Consider the following 20326-nt stretch of genomic DNA (forward strand, 5'->3'; position numbering starts at 1 on the left):
AAAGGTTTTTAACAAAAAAATTTATTTCTACATTTATTTTTTTTTTCTTAGAAGATATACCTTCTGAATATTTGCTAATAATAAAAAAAAATTCAAATTAAAAAAATTAAAAATCATTTCGGACATCAGTAATTGATCTACATAAGATGTTTTGAACGTCCAAAAACCATCAGCCACATCAATGAGACCTTCAATTTAGCAGAAACTAAAAGATTTTTTAAAAAAAATGTTAAAAAAGTAATTAATTTTTTTTCTTGCTTTTGTCAAAAAAAAAAAAAAAAAAAGTTGTAGCAGTTTGGCAAAACTCATAAACATCAACAACTTTCACCAACAAATTTCTGTGCCAATTCTCGATTGATATAAAATTTATTATAAACAGAAAAAATAATTAAAAAAAAAACGTAAATTTTGAAAACATAAAAAATGTTTTTAAAACAAATGCGATAATGCTTAAGTTAAAAACACTTGTTGTTCATTGTAGCGTGTCATTTCTTCATCTGCTTTTTGTTTCAATCTTCTCCTTTGTCCACTGTGAATTTCCGTAGCAATTTTCGTTTGGCATTCTGGATTTTCTATAAAAAAAAAATTAATAAAATGATACATAAATTAATTAAATGAATGAATAAATAAATAACTGGATACAAATATGTACACACACACACACACACACACACACACACACACACACACACACACACACAATAATCGTCACTTCTTTCCTTTGCTTTATTGTTAATTATTTATCCATTTCCATGTACTTTTTAAAATATTCTTTTATTTTTGTTATTTTATTTAATACGTTTTATAACTTGTTTCATTTGATTTTTTTTATATACATTTATACACGCATACATGTGGTGATATGATCAAGATGCATTTTCTATCTTCTGTGGGAACGAAGGTGGCTCTTCAGACCAGTCCTGCTCTTACACAGTCTGTTGCAGAGGTCACACGTTAGCTGAGATTGAGGGACGCCAACTGGTGCTGCTCTGTGGATATTCATATGACGCTTCAGACCTCCACTTTATTTTCAGATCATAGAGCAAATAGAACACCTGTGCTTTGCAGTGTTTTTCCCATCAATATATATATATATATATATATATATATTATATTTATATAATATTTATTATATATTATATGGGAAAAAAGAATTCCAACAGAGTGCTCTATTATAAGTGAAAAAAATGTTCAAAATGAGAGCATAATATTTATATTTCTTTTTTCAGAAATTTAGATAGATAAATCTTATCTAAACCTAAAATTTATGTGTCCACAAAGTCTGGCTACATAATCTACAGGGTGTCCAAAAAGTCTGGCTACATAATCTACAGGGTGCCCACAAAGTCTGGCTGCATAATCTAAAGGGTGTCCACAAAGTTTGACTACCTTAAGTAGCCAGACTTTGTGTGGACACCCTGTTTTTTTTTTTATTATTATTTTTTTTTTTTAGAAGTTATATATATATATATATATATATATATATAAGCATAATCATGTTGATACACCGGTTCTCGTTAGATCACTGAAGTTAAGTAACGTTGAGCCTGGTTAGTATTGGCGACCATTTGGGAATTCTAGATGCTGTATGTGCTCTCCAATTATCTCGGCATTTGTTTCCAGTCGTCCTGAACATACTCTTTATTTGCCACTGGTATTTAACAATGTCGACTAAGAAGAGTTGTGGTTGGAGATTGTGCACCACCTTCTGCCACAAAATTTAACGCGCAGGCACTCCTATAGTGGGTATCCATAGTCTGTCAAAGACTGAAGGAGCCTCTCTTTATATATATATATTTATATATATATATATATATATATATATATATATATATATATATGAATGGAAATGTATAAAAAAGAATACGAAAAGTATAAATGCTTATAACTTTTATTTATTTATTCATTTTTCAATTGGTGACATGCAGGAATACAAAATAATATTATGAAAAAAAAATTAAAAAACTTTTTTTACAGGTACGTAATTTTCGACCAATCCTTCAGTCTTCATCGGTGTATATATATAGTAATCCACATACAGTACTGTTTCGCTGTATCACAGCTCATCAATGCAACTAGACAAGCAATTACCTCAAGCCAGGTTCGAAACTAGACCGCCTGGACGATGGTCGGCGCTTTTAACTGTTATGCTATTCGACTACTGCTATGACGGGCATGTGAATTAACAATGTTCAAACAGTGTCCAAACACCTAAGCTCCATTCGTTTACACAAAGAGCATTGTTTAATATGCTAGTGTCAGTTTGTTTATCACTTCCTAATATGCTCAACCCAAAAACAATGTGATTTGTTTTTGTAAATAAATCATTTATATAACGTGTCGTTGTATGTGTGTGTTTGTATGTTCAGCTAAAAACTATAAAACAGACACCAACAAAGTTAGTATATTCTTGACTGGTTAACCCCCCCCCCCTATTTGTCATAAACACATGATTTATTTTATTTCTTAAAAGGTATTTTCTCGGTAAAAAATTATTTTCATTTAATGAATGCATATTTTTATTTATTTATTTTTTTCTAATTTTAGAAATAACTTAAACCAGTATTACTTAGTGAAAAGTTTAAGAGAAAAGTTTGAAGTATTCCAAGTATAGATATCTTCTCTACTAAAAAAAAAGTCGATAAAACAAATATTCGTTGTACTTAACTGCAAACAATCCTTGATGACCACACAAAATTAAAAAAAAAAAAAATCAATAAAACCCTACAAACATATTAAAGTCAACTAACTAATCACTGCCAATAATGCCCAAATTACGTATGGCACAATCACGTTGATACACTGGTTCTCGCCAGATCACCAAAGTTAAGCAACGTTGAGCCTGGCCAGTACCAGATGGGTGACCATTTGGGAAGGCTAGGTGCTGTATGTACCTTCTGGGAAGGTTGGGTGTGGGGCCAGCATCCTCATCCTGTAAAAAAAGAACTCGCTACAAAAGCATCTAAAAAAAGTTGTAGATGTCCTATGCCCCTCCAGGGCTCAAGGGCTATGGGATGGAATGCCCAAATTGGAAATTACCAACTTCCCCAAATTATTGGTGAGTATAAACCTGGATATTTAAACTGAACTCTCCCTCACTACCCATCATATCACAAGTTACCAGTCCAATCTATTCCCTAACCAAAGTAGTCAATGATCGCATTAGCCCATATTTACCTTGTTAAATCAACATAAGAACTACAACAAATTCTAAAAGCCAAACAACGTGACAACAAACTCATCACCTCCATCAACGTAGAAACTATTCACAAATGTTCTTGTAAAAAAAACCCAACCCATTACTTAACAACATATACAACAACCCGCCTCTCCCTTCCCTTAAAATCAATAAAAAATACTTAAAAAATTATTATTAGTTTGTTCTACTGAGATATTCTTTTATGACTACGGGAGTCTCAATAGGTTCAATCCTCAGTCCGCTATTTAGTGAGTTCTACATGAGTGACCTCGAAAACCAGATATTTAATAACACCAGCAAACCCTCTATCTATGTACGGTATGGTGTTAATATTCTCATCCTAGCCGATAACAACGAACAGATACTAAGATTGAAGAACTTCTTTCAAGATAACTTCATACTTAAATTCAACATAGAAATAAATTCCTTTTCCTTGACGTCTTCATTGATACTTCTAATAACACCATCAGCTCCTCCAACTACAAAAAACCTATTAGCCTTAACTCCTGTCACCTAAATTTTAAGAGTGAATGCCCCTACCAATATAAGATAGCCATAATCAAAAACCTTTTTAACCGTGCCAACCTAATCTCCTCGGACAAAAAAACACTATGACTCAAACTAAAAAATGCCAAGCAAGTTCTCATCATAGTCGAGCAGCAGATATAAAAAACAAGAATAAATGAACATAAATAACAAAACCAAAAGTGACATCATAGCAATGAAAGTAAAATAATCCTGGATGAATAATATGTAATACTTTGAATAAATCAACCGTTCTTTTCTTTTTATTGCATTTTCATCCGAAACAAGGCACAGTGCCACTTTGATGTATCTGGGACATAAGTTGCAGGGATATTATGATGGGAGTTGAGCAGCAAGATGTCTGTTCACATTACACTTGAACTTCTGCATGTCAGTACAGTTGGGAAATCAGGGACCCAGAAGGGAATTCCAAAGTCCAGCAGTTCTGGGGAAGAAACTATTAGAGTATAAGGCTGTGTAGGGGTGGGATTTTTCTGCTTGTCGGGGGGGGGGTATTTACATCTAGGGGGTACAAGGGATTGTAGTTTTTCAGAGCATCTACCATTAAAATATTTGTAAAACAGGCAGAAGGATTCAACATTTTGTTGGTGGGAGAGAGGCTGAAGCCTAACTAACAGTTCAGTGGGACCTATTAATTTGGTGACTCTCTTTTGAATATTGTCTTTCGGTGGGGTTCATACCTTCCCAAAATGAATCATCATGCAATTTGATCATAATAGATTTCACAGGACTTGAACTCAGTTGATTTCATAATTAAAAGTCATACCCATCGCAACACTCTTTCATCCAAAACTAGAAATAGAAAGAAGACAAAATGTTAAATTGGGTCGGGGCAATATCGGATGACCTTGCTGGTACTTACGACTTTCTCTACAGCCTCCTTGGCTTCAAATTGTGCCTTGGCCATTTCAAGTTGCACCCATTTTGGAACGTCCGGAATGAGGAAAGCAATCAACGCTTTTATCGCGAGAATGAAATGCTGAAAGATGAAAAAAAAAAAAAAAAATAGAAACAATAAGAAATAATTTGAAAGTAAAAAAGTTTGTTTATTTATGGACTGTTATCCTCATCTTCATTTCGTTGACACAGAGAGGCAGCACAACAAGAAAGTAAAATGGCTCTCAGAGAACTATAATTAGTTTTTTTTTTTTTTTTTAAATAAACTAGAATATCTCATAGCTTACACATACATATACACATATTGATAATATACACATACAGTGATGATCATATTTATTGGCACGGTAAAATAAAAGTTAAATTTTGTCTAATAAATTCTAAAAAAGGGATTAAATTAAAGAAAATAACAAAGTATATTATGTATTTTTAACTGGCCTTTCCGATGCAGCAATCGGATTTTAGAAAAAATAAATAACAAAGGAACAACAAACATAATTGCAAAAAACCCTTGTTCAAAATTATTGGCACGGCTTTGTTTTTCTTTTAGTATCAGTATAATATCAATCAATTTCCGGTTTACGTGCTTTCTGAACTTTTTTATAGCCATATTATGCTTGTTTAACGCTAATTCAGTGAATAATTTTTTTCAGATAATTTTTAGATAGCGATTTATTTAAACTATTATAAGTGACTAAATTATAATTTTCAATCGCCATGGTTAAAACTAAGGAACACAGCGAAGACGTCAGGAAGCTTGTTGTAGCATGCCATACCAATGGGGAGGGCTATGATAAGATTTCAAAGAAGCTAAACCTTCCCAAATCCACTGTTATAGCCATAATAAACAAGTTCAAATCGCAAGGCCACGTTATGAGTTTAGAGGGTAGAGGGAGAAAAAGGATTCTTTCCCCAAGAGATGAACGGAAAATTGTTCGACAAGTAAAACAAAACCCAAGGATCTCTGTTGGGGAGATTGTTGATGAACAGAGCACCTCTGGAGTGAATGTATCTCGACATACAGTTGGTAGAGTTTTGAAGAGAGCTGGTTTAAAAGCATGTCGTCCGAGAAAAACTCCCTTATTGAAGCCTATGCACCTGAAAGCAAGGCTAGCCTTTGCAAAACGTCATATTGATAAAGATGTTGCATTCTGGAAACGTGTTCTATGGACTGACGAAACGAAAATAGAGTTATTTGGCCATAATAAAGTGTCTTATATTTACAGAAAATCTGGCGAAGCTTTCCTGCCTAAGAACACCATACCCACAGTGAAGCACGGTGGAGGCAGTTTGATGTTTTGGGGATCCTTTGCTGCCTCTGGACCAGGGTGACTTGTTAAGGTCACAGGTAGCATAAAAAAGGAAGATTATGTTAAAATATTGGATGAAAACCTGAAAGACTCTGCTAAAGAGCTCTCACTTGGTCGTCGTTGGTGGTTCATGCAAGATAATGACCCAAAGCATTCGGCTAAACTGACTAAGAAATGGCTTGAGGACAATCATATTAATGTTTTGGAGTGGCCATCACAAAGCCCAGACCTTAATCCAATTGAAAATTTATGGAGAACCTTAAAATTGAGGGTAATGCAAAGGAAGCCTAAGAATCTTATTCAATTGGAGGATTATTGTCAGGAAGAGTGGGCTAAAATTACTACTGAAGAGTGCAACAACTTGGTTGTAAACTATGAAAAGCGACTGAGGAAGGTAATCAAGGCCAAAGGCTATACAATTGATTATTAAATAAATCGTGCCAATAATTTTGAACAAGGGTTTTTTGCAATTATGTTTGTTGTTCCTTTGTTATTTATTTTTTCTAAAATCCGATTGCTGCATCGGAAAGGCCAGTTAAAAATACATAATATACTTTGTTATTTTCTTTAATTTAATCCCTTTTTTAGAATTTATTAGACAAAATTTAACTTTTATTTTACCGTGCCAATAAATATGATCATCACTGTAGATATACACATGAAATAAACATATACAGTAGAGTACTAGGATACGGTTTTTTCAGGCATCAATGTGGAATACAATGTTTTCCCAGCCTTACAGTGTTATTTAAAATCTTATTTGATTATATACATGTGGATTATATACTGTATTGTATTTTGCTACTAATTTTTAATGCTGTATCCCGGTTCTCTACTGTGCATAAAATTATCATTAATTTCATATACAGCTGCTTGTGATACTTTCTTCTATCTAGTCACAGAATATCAATGTGTATACACTGACTGTATATATTCTAGAATTTAGAATTCAACAAGTAGTAGTAATAGTATTGTCATGTTTTTCGTTTTGTTTTTTGTCACCTTCTTTCGGACACAGTTTTTCATCTTTTTCCTTTTCAAGTCAGGATTGATCCACATTTTTTAAAAAAATGAAGAAAAATATGAAAAAAAAACAATGAAGAAAAATATTTAAAAAAAAAAACAAATGAAGAAAAGTATTTAAAAAAATGAAGAAAAATGTTAAAAAGAATGAAGAAAAATATTTAAAAAACAATGAAGAAAAATATTTAAAAAACAATGAAGAAAAGTATTAAAAAAATACAGAAAAATATAAAAAAAAAAAAAAGCGAAGAAAAATATTTAAAAAAAAAATGAAAAATATTAAAAAAACAGAATCAAAACTGATTTTACCTCCAACACAACCACAATGAGAACGAGTTGAACTGGTGTTTGATGTCCAGGTAAAAGTTTCTGTACTTCGGGGTTCATACCAATTAAAGCACAATTAGTGATGACAGCAATGAAACCCATTAATTCAAAAATTGTCTGAAAAGTTTTTAAAAAAAAATATTTTTTTTTAAAATGATCAAAAAAATTATTTTAAAAATTATTAAAAAGATTATTTTAAAAATTAAACAAAAAAAATAAAAAGGCAATTTTAAAAAAATTTATTAAAAAAGTACAAAATTTAAAAAATGCTTTAAAATAATTTTTTAAATAAAAATCTTTAAAAAATTGATTACATTTTTTTTTTAATTCAAAAGATTTTAAATGTACAAATTAAACAAAAAATCTTTCAATAAATAATTGAAAAATAAAAATGCAATAAGAAAATTTTTTTAAAAAATATAATGCACAAAAAAGTTATATTAAAAACTTATACAATTCATACGTCAAATCACAAACCTCAGCTGTGGTTTTTACCTCAGCACCAAAACCAACAGAGTATAAACCATTGTTAAAGTAGCCTTTGCCCTGTTGGCTGAGGAATCACTGATTTTTCGTATACAGTTTTTGCAGTTCTAGAAGATCCACTCTCCCAGGTTTTGCTTCCCATTTTTCAGGTGGAGTAAGTTTATTGCTTGCTGCCCGAGGTACCCTGGCCAGGAAATATTAATGAGGACACTAAGGCAATTTTTAATAGGCCAGAGTGCTCCTCCTTTAGGGGTCCCGGCTTGACTCCCCCCACCCCCACCTTCTAACCTTGTGTCACATCTTCCAGCAGTGGTAAGGAAGTAAATAATACTTGGAATCACAAACACAATCCAATCTTTGACTATGTTCATAAATAAAAAATTGTTCCCATTTAAATTGATCCATTCACCTTCACTATTAATGTTGCTAGATGTCGGAAAGCCTTCTACAGGCTTAAAAGTTAAAAGAAAAAAAAAGACGCTTACGCTATCACTAACCCTAAGTTTGGAGGGGATGGTACCAATCGGACTTAGGGTTAGTAGTAAGGTAAATTTTCTTTTAACTATTTTTTAAGGAATGAAACACCAATACATGGTCGACCATTTTGGATTTTTATTGTTGCCAAAAGACGAGATATCAACAAAATCTTAGAGTGAAACACAACTAAAAACACTTTCAGAAGTTTAAAACTATGAATGTTGGTAAAAAATAAATATTATTGCATTAAGTCTGTTGCCAAGGTCGCTGGGAAAATGGTGGGATCCTTCTACTGCTCCAGAAGATATCTCATTATTGATGCAATTCTCTATCTGTATAAAAGCCAAGTATGTCTAAGGATGGAGTACTGCTGCCACATCTGGGCTGGAGCTGCTAAAAACAGCCTATCCTGTCTTGACAGAGTACAAAATAGACTTCGGGGTTTAGTGGGAGATGCCCTTTTCTCTTCCCTGCAACCTCTCTCCCACAGGAGAGACGTTGCGAGCATGTCTTTGTTTTATCATTATTTCCATAGCAAGTGCTCATCTGAGCTCCAATCTCTGGCACCCCCCTTGCTAATCTTTCATGATAAACGCCCGTCTAGCTGAAACCACTGTCATTAATTTTCCCCACTCTTTATCTGTGTCTAAATCAAAGCGTAGATTCTATGAGCAAAGCTTCTTCCTTAGAATTGCACGCCTGTGGAACTCTCTTCCGTTTGCCTGTGTCCCTCCCGACTTCAACCTGGATGTCTTCAAGTCCAACACAAACAAATTCCTGATGAACCGCCCCCTTAAGTAAGACACTTTATCAAATCTCCAATAATAACGATTACTATGATACTATCCCATTGATTACTGTACATGCAATAACCATTATTCCCGAGTGGCTTCCGGGTCTTGATAAATGGTGACCTCCATGTAAAAAAAAAATAAAATAAAATAAAGTTAAAATGTCCCTCACCTGCCATGCACCAATGGACGATGCCGATCTGGGAAACGGCCGCATGAAGACATTGCACATTTTGAAAGCGTCCGTGCGTATCTCGAACATGTTATTGACAAATGCCCAGAACGCGGCCAACGGGTAGACGGACGAAAAAAGGTAGATGTAGCCAAACTGAAGAAACATCTCCAAATGATCATCGATTGTCACCTGCAAAAAAAAAAAAAAAGAAACTCTTTTCAAAAATAATCTGACATGCAAAGTAAAATCATATTTCGTATGGGCACTTTCATTGATAGTACACACATGAGACTTTAGTCCTCTTCGAAGTAATCTCCTCTGGCTGCAATGCACTTGTACCATTCTATCAACTTCAGGACGGTCCCATGGAAGTTCTCTTGTGTCAATGACCCTTGTCAAAACGTCTTTCATCTCCTTAACTGTTTCATAACGGTAGATCCTTCTACCGCTCCAGAAGATATCTCACTACTGGTGCAATTCTCTATCTATATAAAAGCCAAGTACGTCCAAGGATGGAATACTGCTGCCATATCTGGGCAGGAGCAGCCAAAAACAGCCTATCATGCCTTGACAGAGTACAAAATAGACTTTGTGGTTTAGTGGGGGATGCCCTTTTCTCTACCCTGCAACCTCTCTCCCACAGAAGAGACGTTGTGAGCCTATCCTTGTTTTATCATTTTCATGGCAGGTGCTCGTCTGAACTCCAATCTCTGGTCCCCCCTCGCCAATCTTTCACGAAAAACACCCGTCTAGCTGAATCCACTGTGAAAAATTTCCCCCACTCTATATCTGTGCCTAAATCAAAACGCGGATTCCATGAACAAAGCTTCTTTCTTAGGACTTCACGCCTGTGGAACTCTGTTCCGTCTGCCTGCTTCCCTCCGGACTACAACTTGGATGTCTTCAAGTCCAATGTTAACAAATTCCTAATGAACCGCCCCCTTAAGTAAACACTTCATCAAATCTCCACACTAACGTAATGTACTTGCAATAACCCTTATCCCCGAGTGGCTTCCGGGCCTTGATAAGTGGTGATCACTGTGTAAAAAACAAAAAAAAAAATAAAAAAAAAATAACGACAGCCTCTAAGGTTTCCTTGAGCTCAGGAAAAAACCAAAAGTTACAAGGAACAAGGTCTGGACAATAGGAAGAGTGATGCTCATCTTAGTCAAATAGTCTGCGACAAAGATGGAGTTTTGAACTGGTGCATTCATGCCAATCTTCCACATCTTCAGTTCCTCGAGAAATAATTGTGTGTACAGTTCCCACACTGGCATCAAACTGTGAACTTATTGTCTCTATAAACACACAACAGTCCTTATCCATGAAATTCTTTAATCAACTCTGGTGTTCTGACTTCCTTACTCCTTCCACACCTCATCATCCCTCATAGACTCCCTGCCTTGCTTGAATTTCTTATACCACTCAAAAACTGATGCTCAATTCATACAAGATGGTCCAAAAGCAGTCTGAAGCGTTCCATACGTTTCTGTGGCAATTTTTTCAAAGTTTGAAACAGAATTTTATTGTTCTTCTAAAGTGTCTTTGTGTCCAGATTGCATTTTTGAAATTCACCGGCTGTGACGATCAGGCTTTAGTAGAATGTATTCCAATTCCTGCTGTAGCTATTCATTTGAACCTGAAATCATAAAAAATTGGTCAGTCATCTCATAAGATGTATAGCAATAACATACTGAGCTTTCAAGAATCTACGACAAATTTTAAATACTTGTACAAAAAAAATCTGGAAATTTATTGAAGGCACCTCATAGGTGCTTGTCCAGAATTCCCCCTAATCTATATAAATAAAACAGTAGATGTATATGTGTGTGTGAAAATATTTAACCGATAAACTCTTAAACTACTGGTCACATAACACTGAAATTAACAGGAAATAGTAATCATACACCAAGGAGGGTTTATAATGAATAAAATCTTTATTTGGAAGGATGAATAACGTGTACAGAAATATGTTTGTAAGTTGAAATACAAAATGTTCATTTCAACTGGCCGACATGTTGCTATTACTTTTGCACATGCACAAATTCATTCACAGCTTGAAGTGGTTTAATTTTAATCTTATCTATCTGTTGATAGCTCAAACAATAGGGAAAATGAAATGTTTTTGTTTCGATTCTAACTGATGGCACCCAAGTCATTTTTTACACTCTTGAAATCAGTACTATATATATATATATATCCATTTTTGAACTTTTTATACTTTTTTGAAGAGCTCCATTTTTCTTTTTCAATTTCTCTCTTATCTATCCCATTTTTCTTTTTGGTGGCGAGAGGTTCCAGGTCGCCTGATGAAGTCTCTTTGACTGAAACAGATGGCTATTTGTAGCAACCGTATGTAACTGTTTACCCCCAAATAATAAATTATATATATATATATATATATATATATATATATATATATATATATATATATATATTCAATAGAGAATTGGCTCTGTAATAATAAACACAAAAACTACATGAATTAAAATATATTTAAGCATATTTTACAACCAGGCAATGCATAGTTGTTTTTTTTTCTGTAGGGGTTAATTCTATGAGATAACAGTGTTTATAAAATTGTGCTCGATTTAATTTTAATTTTTCTTATTTATCTGCTGATAGCTCAAACAATAGGGAACATTAAATGCTTTTGTTTCGATTCTATATTGATTTTTTATATAAAAACTATATGTTACATATCTCAGAGATGTACCATAGTTTCATTGCCTTTTAAAATGCTTTTAACATCAATGACTTACAAAATGAAAAAGAAATTGAAGAATGGTATTCAAAATGAAATCACCTGTAAGAAACTGGTGAAATGCGTTTGGGTGTTCCTTTTGAAGAAAGTACTTTTTTAGTGAAAACGGACTGTATATCTAATGAAATGATACGTAGCTGTAACTAAAATGCATATTTATTCTTCTATTCTTTTGTTCTTCTATTCTTTTATTCTTTGACTTTTCTTTGTTCACTAAATTATTCTGCTGAAAATTAAAATTTCTTATCAACCAATCAAACCGTTTGTCATGAATGACAAAAAAAAATAATTGTTCCAACTCACGCATGGATCCATGGTCATTTCAATGTTGGCCTTTTTCCGTAGTTCAAGGGAGACATCACTTTCCGGAGTGTCGTCGATTCTCTGCTCTTGCGAGTAAGCCGCGATCATTTTGGCAACCTTTTTGGCACGATTGCGATGTAACAAGAACGGCACAACCGTTTCCTGGAGTTGGTCGACGACTTGTTGGGTGATGAGAAGAGCGACCAAATCCTGCGACAAATGAAACGAAAATAAAAGTGCAATTAAAAAAGAACGTTTTGCAGTCGCAAGTGTTAGGAAGTAGGGGAAAAAGAGGAAAAGAAATATAATAAAAGAAAGAGGAAATAAGTTTATCAGCAGAACAATGGAGAGGAAGTTGTTCACCAAGGTACACAAAGGAAGCTGAATAGGATTGTTTTTTTGTTTTTTTTGCAATTGATTTTCCAAGATTTCTAACCATTGCGCCACGGGTCTTTGCAGTGTAAAGTGATATTCTCCTGAAGGTTTAAAGGTTCAATTCTCAGTGTGAGCAATCGAAGAATACAATTGGGAACTACTTAGGACCTCTATCCAGTCAAGGCTGACGAAACAAGAACATGCTACTCCCATGAAGTAAATAAAGACTTTGAATTGAAATTCTGTCCAAATTCCCGAGTTCAACAAGATACACCTGAAGAAGGTTGGAGGTTACATCGACTGAAACATTGTGAAAATGAACAGAATGAAAATAAAAGTGCAAATTTGATTAAAAAAGAAAGCTTTGCAGTCGCAGTGTGATACTATCGATCCCTCCCCTTTCCAAAGTGTTAGGGGAGAAAGAGGAAAAAAATATAAGAAAAAAAAAAAAAAGAGGAAATAGGTTTATCAGCAGAAAAACGGAGAGGAAGTTGTTCACCAAGGTACACAAAAAAAAAAACTGAGGTAAAGTGTTGAATAGGAACAAAAGGACTGTGTGACATTGATGTTTTCGCATCAAACTCCAACCTGTGTTGGAATGACCAGCTAACCCCTGAATTTCCTCCCAGGACTGAAAATACTTTGAACAACATTCATTTGTCTGTCCAAGATGTTTCTAGACTTATCAAGAACCTTGATTCCAGCAACTGACTATAGCAATAATCAAATCATAGTGCTCAAATAGTAACACTCAAATCATAGTGCTCAAATAAATGTTGTCTTAAGGAGAGCTGCTTCCCAACAGCTTAGAAAACCTCGACAGGCTGCACAGTATTTACAAGAAATACGGGAAATTGGTCTTCTGCATCTTAGTACAGACCAATTAACCTCGTCATGACTAGAGCTGTGACAACAGCATATTCTTTTCATTGTTTGGACTCCCAAGTAGATATCTGACACAGTTAGACACAGTTAATCAACCAAGAACCACATCACTCTATATAAAAGCATATAAGATATCAACAGATACACACTCGAGAGTCAAAACAATGAAAAGAATATGCTGTTGTCATAGCCCTATTCATGAGTAAGTTGCTCCAGTCTGATGAATAGAGAAGTTGTCAAATCATCACAGCAAAAACAACCAGTGATCAGCCTTGGTAATGTCCTCATGTAGGCTGCATTTGTAAACATACTATCGACCCCCCTCCTTCCAACTATTAGAAAGTGAGGAAGAAAGAGAAAAAGTATAACAAAAAAAAAAAAAAAGAGAGGAAATAGGTTTATCAGAAGAACAATGGAGAGAAAGTTGTTCACCGGGATAGATAAAAGAAAGCTGAGGTATGGTTGTGAATCAGAGTGTAGTGTTGAATGCAAATAAAAAGGACTGCCATATTTTTAGAGTTAGTTTTGGGAGTATCGATGGGTTTTGTGATAATGAGTTTTTATGAGGGTTGAGGAAGTTTGCGACAATCAATGAACATTTGCAACATTTTACATTTTAATAAAGATTTTCTTTATGAAAAAGCAAATAATTTTTCATTTCACATTTTTGTAATTTGAAGAAAAACAACAAAAAGATGATTGTCTTGGTGTTATTTGATAAATGTTGAGGAAATCTACTATGTATGAATATAATCAAATTTTATTAATTAGCAAAGAAACAGCAAAAAGGTTATTTTATGTAGTCTGTCTGATATGGAACATCAATTAGTCAACTCCTCTCATTAAACTGTCACCTCAGGGTACAGAAGTTCTTACCTCTATGTCAGAAACATTATTCACGGAAAATGAGGACTGGGGGGAAAAGTAGCGGAAGGAAGAGTTTTAAGATTGCTTGAAAGTGCATCCACTGTATATTTTCTACTCACCATAACATATACTAACAAAACCTTTCTACCCTCCAGGTAGCAATTAATAAAGCTGTAGTTTTCTTTATAGTAAAAACAAAGAAATAATTTTCATTTCACATTTTTGCAATTTGGAAAAAAACTACAAACTGATCATTGTCATGGTGCTATTTGATTTCAATGTTAAAGAAATTTACTATGTATAAACATGGTCAAATTTTATTAATTAGCAAATCTCTACGGTTCCAGGTGAGCATTGTCTGAAGATAGCGGTTTCAATCCTATCCAAAGCTGGCCAGAGGCTTAGATGGCCAAAACAGGATGAAACAACAACTATGAAAATGAGGGTAACAGTCTGCAAATAAATAAAATTCAATTAATTAAATCAATTTCATATTATTGAGTAATTTGAAAGGCTTACATTGTGTTTTTTTTTTTATCTTTATTATTATAGACAGAAAAATAAAAACTTACAGATTTTTTAAAGATATAAACCTATTTTTTTCTTTTTTTTTCATGATAAATTTAATGGCTGTTATCATTATCACTACTACTACTACTACTACTACTCTGATGTTTAACATAAATATTTAGCTTTTTTTTTCTTCTGTAATGTAACATATTTTATTCTCCTTCAGTTTTTTTTTTAAATACTTATTTCTGCTAAGAAAACTGTTAAAGTCAAGACGTTTTCCCTCACTCACTGAAACAGATTAAAGGGAAGTTATTGTGTACAGTCATATCCTAGTTCTCTTCTTTGAATTCTTAAAAAAATAAATATATACGAGATTAATTAAACTGCGCAAGTTCAAGTGTCGTACTATCGATAGGAATTTGTTCATAGATGCAGACAAAAGAAAGCTGAGGTAGGGTTGTGAACCAGGATGTAGTATTGAACAGAATAAAAAGGACTGGTATATTTTTAGAGTTAGTTTTGTGGCAATGCATTTTATGAGGGTTGGGGAGGTTTGCAACAGTCAATGGGTGTTTATGACATTTTATGATGCTGTATAGCAGGGGGGTTTCATATTGGGATCATATATTGCGAGATGACGGGGATGTATAACGGGTACATGTAATACAGGATTGACGATGATGAGAGAGACGGCGGACATATATATAACAATGATGAGAGAGAGAGAAGACATTTATACATTTTACAGTTCTGTGGATTCTTATAACATATATTAGCGAGGAGAGAGGGTGTTCAGTTCTTTTAAGACAGGAGGGGAAGAATCATTACTTATGATGGAGGAGGGGGACACATTACTTGGAAGGGGGTTACACAAAGTTCATATTAAAATGATTAACACATTACCTTCAATTGTTGAATGACGACACGAAGACAACAGTTACAAAAATTGATGATGTTCTTTATTTCATTTGACTGGTCGAAATGATGACGTCAGGAATTCAAATTCGTTTCTACATGGTTAAATGTTCTTTCCTTCATTTCCAAAGGACCCTGACTCCAATTCTCTCTCTGACTAGCAGACTCAGCTGTTCTGCTTTAACTGCTCAACTGCTGACTCCGACTCTCCGACTAATCTGCTAATCCTCTCCTATTATTGAGAATTCCCTTTTTGCTATGACGTCAGATGTGTGGTTCTAAACGTGACCTACTCACGTGGCTCAGCTCACGTTCTCCAAACACACACTTCTGCAAACAAGAATTCTGAACTAACCTATTTTTCAACCTAACCTGTTTTTTCAATATATTTTTAATTTGTATTGTTTATTCTTTTCTAGCTGACCTTTTTAATTCAGTTTTCATAAAAGAATGAACAGTTAATTCTTTTTACAATACAAAAAATATCCAACTTCCAAAATAATAGCTAAATTCTAACATTCCAAGTTCTGAATCTATTTCTGAATCTTGCTTACAAGGTTCGAGTCTCGGCTTATCCTAATCTCATTCTCCACTTATCTAATGTTTTTCTTATTTACAGGAAAAGGGGACAGCCAGTTGAGTTGAGGAGAGTTGTCAGTTGGACACAGCCAAAGGCAGATTGCAGCTCGAAGGAGATGGGAGAAATGAATTGATTGAAAATCTTTCTTATCTATCTGTCGATAGCTCAAATGGTAGGGAACTTGGTTAGAGTGCTAAATGTTTTGGTTTCAATTCTAGCTGATGGCACCCAAGTCTTTTTTTAAAAATAACTTATATATTCAGGTAAAATTCAATAATCAATAGAGAATTGACTGTAATAATAAATAAGAAATCTGCATTAATTAAAATATACTATTTAAGCGTATTTTACAACTGGGCAAGGCTGTGTGCCCCACCTCCTACCTGCTAGCTTTAAATAAAGGGACATAAATCTCTCTTCATACAAATTTAAAAAAAAGGTACAATATTGACTTACGCTGCGTAATAAGGCCATGTCTTGAAGGTAAAACGCGTTATAGAAAAGTGACATGAAGCAGTTGACAAAATTGAACTGAAAAAAAAAGAAAAAAAAATTTATAAAAGAATAAAAAGTTTTTTTTCTATTTTTTTATAAACATTTATTTTTATGCTTGACTTATTTTTTTTATTTTGATATTTTAAAAATGTAATTTCTAAAACTGAGCAAATACTAATGTCTCACACTTACCAAGACCGAAAGCCATTGGAGGATAAGAGTTAGTGAAATTTTTTAGCAAAAATAATGTTTGGCTAAAAAAACACTGAAGAGTTATAACGGGAGGTAAATAGTATGTAACTTTTGCCAATTTTGTAATAAATTGTGCATTAACAATCATAAATATGAGTTAATTGCCTTATTTTAGTATAACTGAGTTATTTCCCTTATATCATGTGTTCCCAAAGAAATATGGCAAGAGTTTTTTACAATAAAGATTGAAAACTCATGTTTTTTTTTAAAATAATGTGGCAATATTTAAGTACTTCTGACATGCCAATTAAGTAGATATCATTGCTTTTCATTGAAATTGGCACAAAAAGTTAGGAGATACCATTAATTTTTTTTTATCGATTTTTTGTTTTCCAAATTTCGCTATTATAGTGTTGCTGCCCGAAACTATCAAACAAGATCTTCTCTGTGTGTGATTCTCGCCCATATGAAATCTATTTAATTTTTTTAATTTAATTTTTTACAAATTTATTATTTATTGAAATCAAAACTATAACAAGGGAAAACTAAAACGCATTTTTCCAAAAGCTGATTTTCCTGCTTTCCAGCTGATTACAATATGGTCATCTTCAAGTTCAATGTAAACAAGTTCTTGATGAGCTGTCTCCTTAAGTAATTCAATTTAACAAATTTCCACTACGGACGATTGCTATGATATTAACCCATTGACTACCATGCACTCATTAACTCTTATCCTCGAGTGGCCTCCAGACCTTGATAAGTGGTGATTCTTTTGTAAAAAAAAAAAATGTGGGTGATGATATTTAAATTTTTTTTTTAGCAATATGGGGGGAGGGGGAGGATGAAAAGGGGGAAATAAATTCATAAACAAACTTGTCAAATCTGATTTCTCAAAACATGGAGAAATTGTACCCAGTTTTTTCACGTTTCATTCAGTTAAACTTTAATTTGCTTCAATTAATCTTTTTGTTTTTAAATATTCAAACTGGTTTATTAATTATTTCATATTTAATTAATTTGAATAAATCTATTTAATTTTAACATATCCTCTGAAGTCTTATTTAATTTTATAATTATCTCCCCCTTTTTAATCTCCCTTCAAAGGTTGAATTATCTTCCTCTTCTCATGTTGATCTTTTAAAGTAAAAACGAAAATATTTCACATGTGCAGAAACACCATTTACTTAAATTTATTTTTCATAATAATTACAGAAAAAAGAAAAGCGAATATGAAAAAATACAATTTAAAATACCATTTTAAACACAGGTATATTTTGAATTATAATTTTGTTTGTGATCAAAATTCCCCCATATATTAAAAACAACATTTTTGTTAAATCTGTATGATAGCCATACCAGTGACGAAACGAAAATATCACATTCTAAAAATCACATAAATTGATCAAGCAGTTTTATTTTTATTAAGAAAATCATTTTTAAGTGATTAATGAGTATTTGTAGGTATTACAAGATAAATCTTGCAAGTTTGAATTATCTCCCTTTGTTTTTTTTAGATTGTTTTCAAAATGGCAACCAAGACAGCTGCTCTTCTGTTACTCATAAAATTTGAAGTTTTTTTTATTCAAAATAAAACTACTTGATCAATCTATGTGATTTTTGGAATGTGATATTTTCGTTTTGCCATGGGTTTGTATATTATACAGATTTTTCTTTATTTTTGTTTTTTAATATAAGGGAAATTCTGGATAAGAACCATAATTTTTTTCTCTTTTGCATTGCGTAATGTCTCGAGCCGAGTAATGCTGGGTAAATATGCTTCGTTCGTCAACTCACCAAAACCATTTTAATAATCAGATGATTTTCGTACGAACTCTGGAGACGATGATTCTCTGCAAAATAATAAAAAATTTTCGAAATGGATGAGAACTCTGATGCAGACAAAGTATGAGGTGCCTTCAATAAGTTTCCGGACATTTATGATTTGGGCATTTTTATTGACAGTACACACATGAAACTCTAGTCCGCTTCAAAGTAATCTCCTCCAGCTGCAATGCACTTGTACTGTTTTAACAACATCTGAATGGAACCATGGAAGTCATCTTGTGTTAGCGTATCAACGACCCATTTCACAACTTCTTTCATCTCCTCAATTGTTTCATAATGACAGCCTCTAATGGTTTTCCTTGAGCTTATAACCAAAAGTCACAGGGAGCAAGGCCTGGACTATAGGGAGGATGAGGAACTGTCCTGATATCCATCTTGGTCATAAAAATGTCTTTCTTTTTGATCTTTTCTGAGCACCCTTGAGATAAATTTCATACAAATATTCCGCATCTTCAGTTCTTCACAAATAATTGTGTGTACAGTTCCTACACTGGCATCAAACCATGCACTTATTGCCTCTAGAAACACATGACGGTCCTTACCTTATCCATGAAATTCTTTATTTGGCCAATCAACTCTGGTGTTCTGACTTCCTTACTCCTTCCTCACCTCTCATCATCCCTCACAGACTCCCTGCCTTCCTTGAATCTCTTATGCCACTTAAAAACTGATGCTCGATTCATGCAAGATGGTCCAAAAGCAGTCTGAATCATTCCATACGTTTCTGTGGCATTTTTTCCAAGTTTAAAACAAAATTTTATTGCATATCGTTCTTCTAAAGCGTCCTTACATCCAGATTGCATTTTTGAAATTCATCAACTGTGACAATCAGGCTTTAGTGGGGTGTATTCCAATTCCTACTGTAGCTGTTCATTTGAATCAGAACTCATAAAAATTAGTCAGTCATTTTATAAGATGTATAGCAATAACATACTGAATCTTCAAGAGTGTATGACAACTTGAAATGCCTGTACAAAAAAGTCTGGAAACTTATTTAAGATACATCATATATCTGGATGTCAAAAAGTTTTGGGAGGTTAGTGATATCAATAGAACACAAGGTGGAGCACTTGCTAGTACGATTAAGAGTTAGGAATGAATGGAGTACGTTCAGGGAACATAACTAAACAATATAGAAATGAGATGAGAATGATAAGATGGATATGTAATGTGGTATTCTGTCTTTGTTCGGCAATGTTTAGGACACGTCTTTCCCTGTCGCTCTCGGGCCACATGTATAATACGTCTATTTTTGTCCTCTCAGGCTACATTTTTCTTTTTTTCATAATCTTTTCCTTTCCTTCTTCCTTGCTGCGACGTCACCTCGCAAACGGCTCGGTCATTTGCACACGTTGGCTGCC

At 33.6% G+C, this 20326-nt stretch overlaps 1 protein-coding gene and 1 pseudogene across 8 annotated transcripts in view; one reads left to right on the forward strand and one right to left on the reverse strand.

Moving 5' to 3' along the window:
• Positions 1-272: 272 nt before the first annotated feature.
• LOC145265627 (anoctamin-10-like) overlaps positions 273-20326 on the reverse strand; it is a 329084-nt gene continuing 309030 nt past the window's right edge. For all 8 annotated transcript variants that reach the window (XM_080121667.1, XM_080121662.1, XM_080121668.1 and 5 more), the window contains 7 exons: positions 18915-18970; positions 16890-16964; positions 12299-12508; positions 9229-9420; positions 7285-7419; positions 4608-4724; positions 273-572 (listed from right to left, as the gene is read on the reverse strand). In XM_080121667.1, the coding sequence (XP_079977793.1) occupies positions 510-572; positions 4608-4724; positions 7285-7419; positions 9229-9420; positions 12299-12508; positions 16890-16964; positions 18915-18970 (848 nt within the window). In that variant the 3' untranslated portion in view covers positions 273-509. The remainder of the gene's footprint in view (positions 573-4607; positions 4725-7284; positions 7420-9228; positions 9421-12298; positions 12509-16889; positions 16965-18914; positions 18971-20326) is intronic.
• On the forward strand, positions 2777-2893 carry LOC145265900 (5S ribosomal RNA; annotated as a pseudogene).

This window comes from Euprymna scolopes, chromosome 40 (assembly GCF_053919585.1).
Source record: "Euprymna scolopes isolate OS-2025 chromosome 40, ASM5391958v1, whole genome shotgun sequence".
Classification (NCBI taxonomy): domain Eukaryota; kingdom Metazoa; phylum Mollusca; class Cephalopoda; order Sepiida; family Sepiolidae; genus Euprymna; species Euprymna scolopes.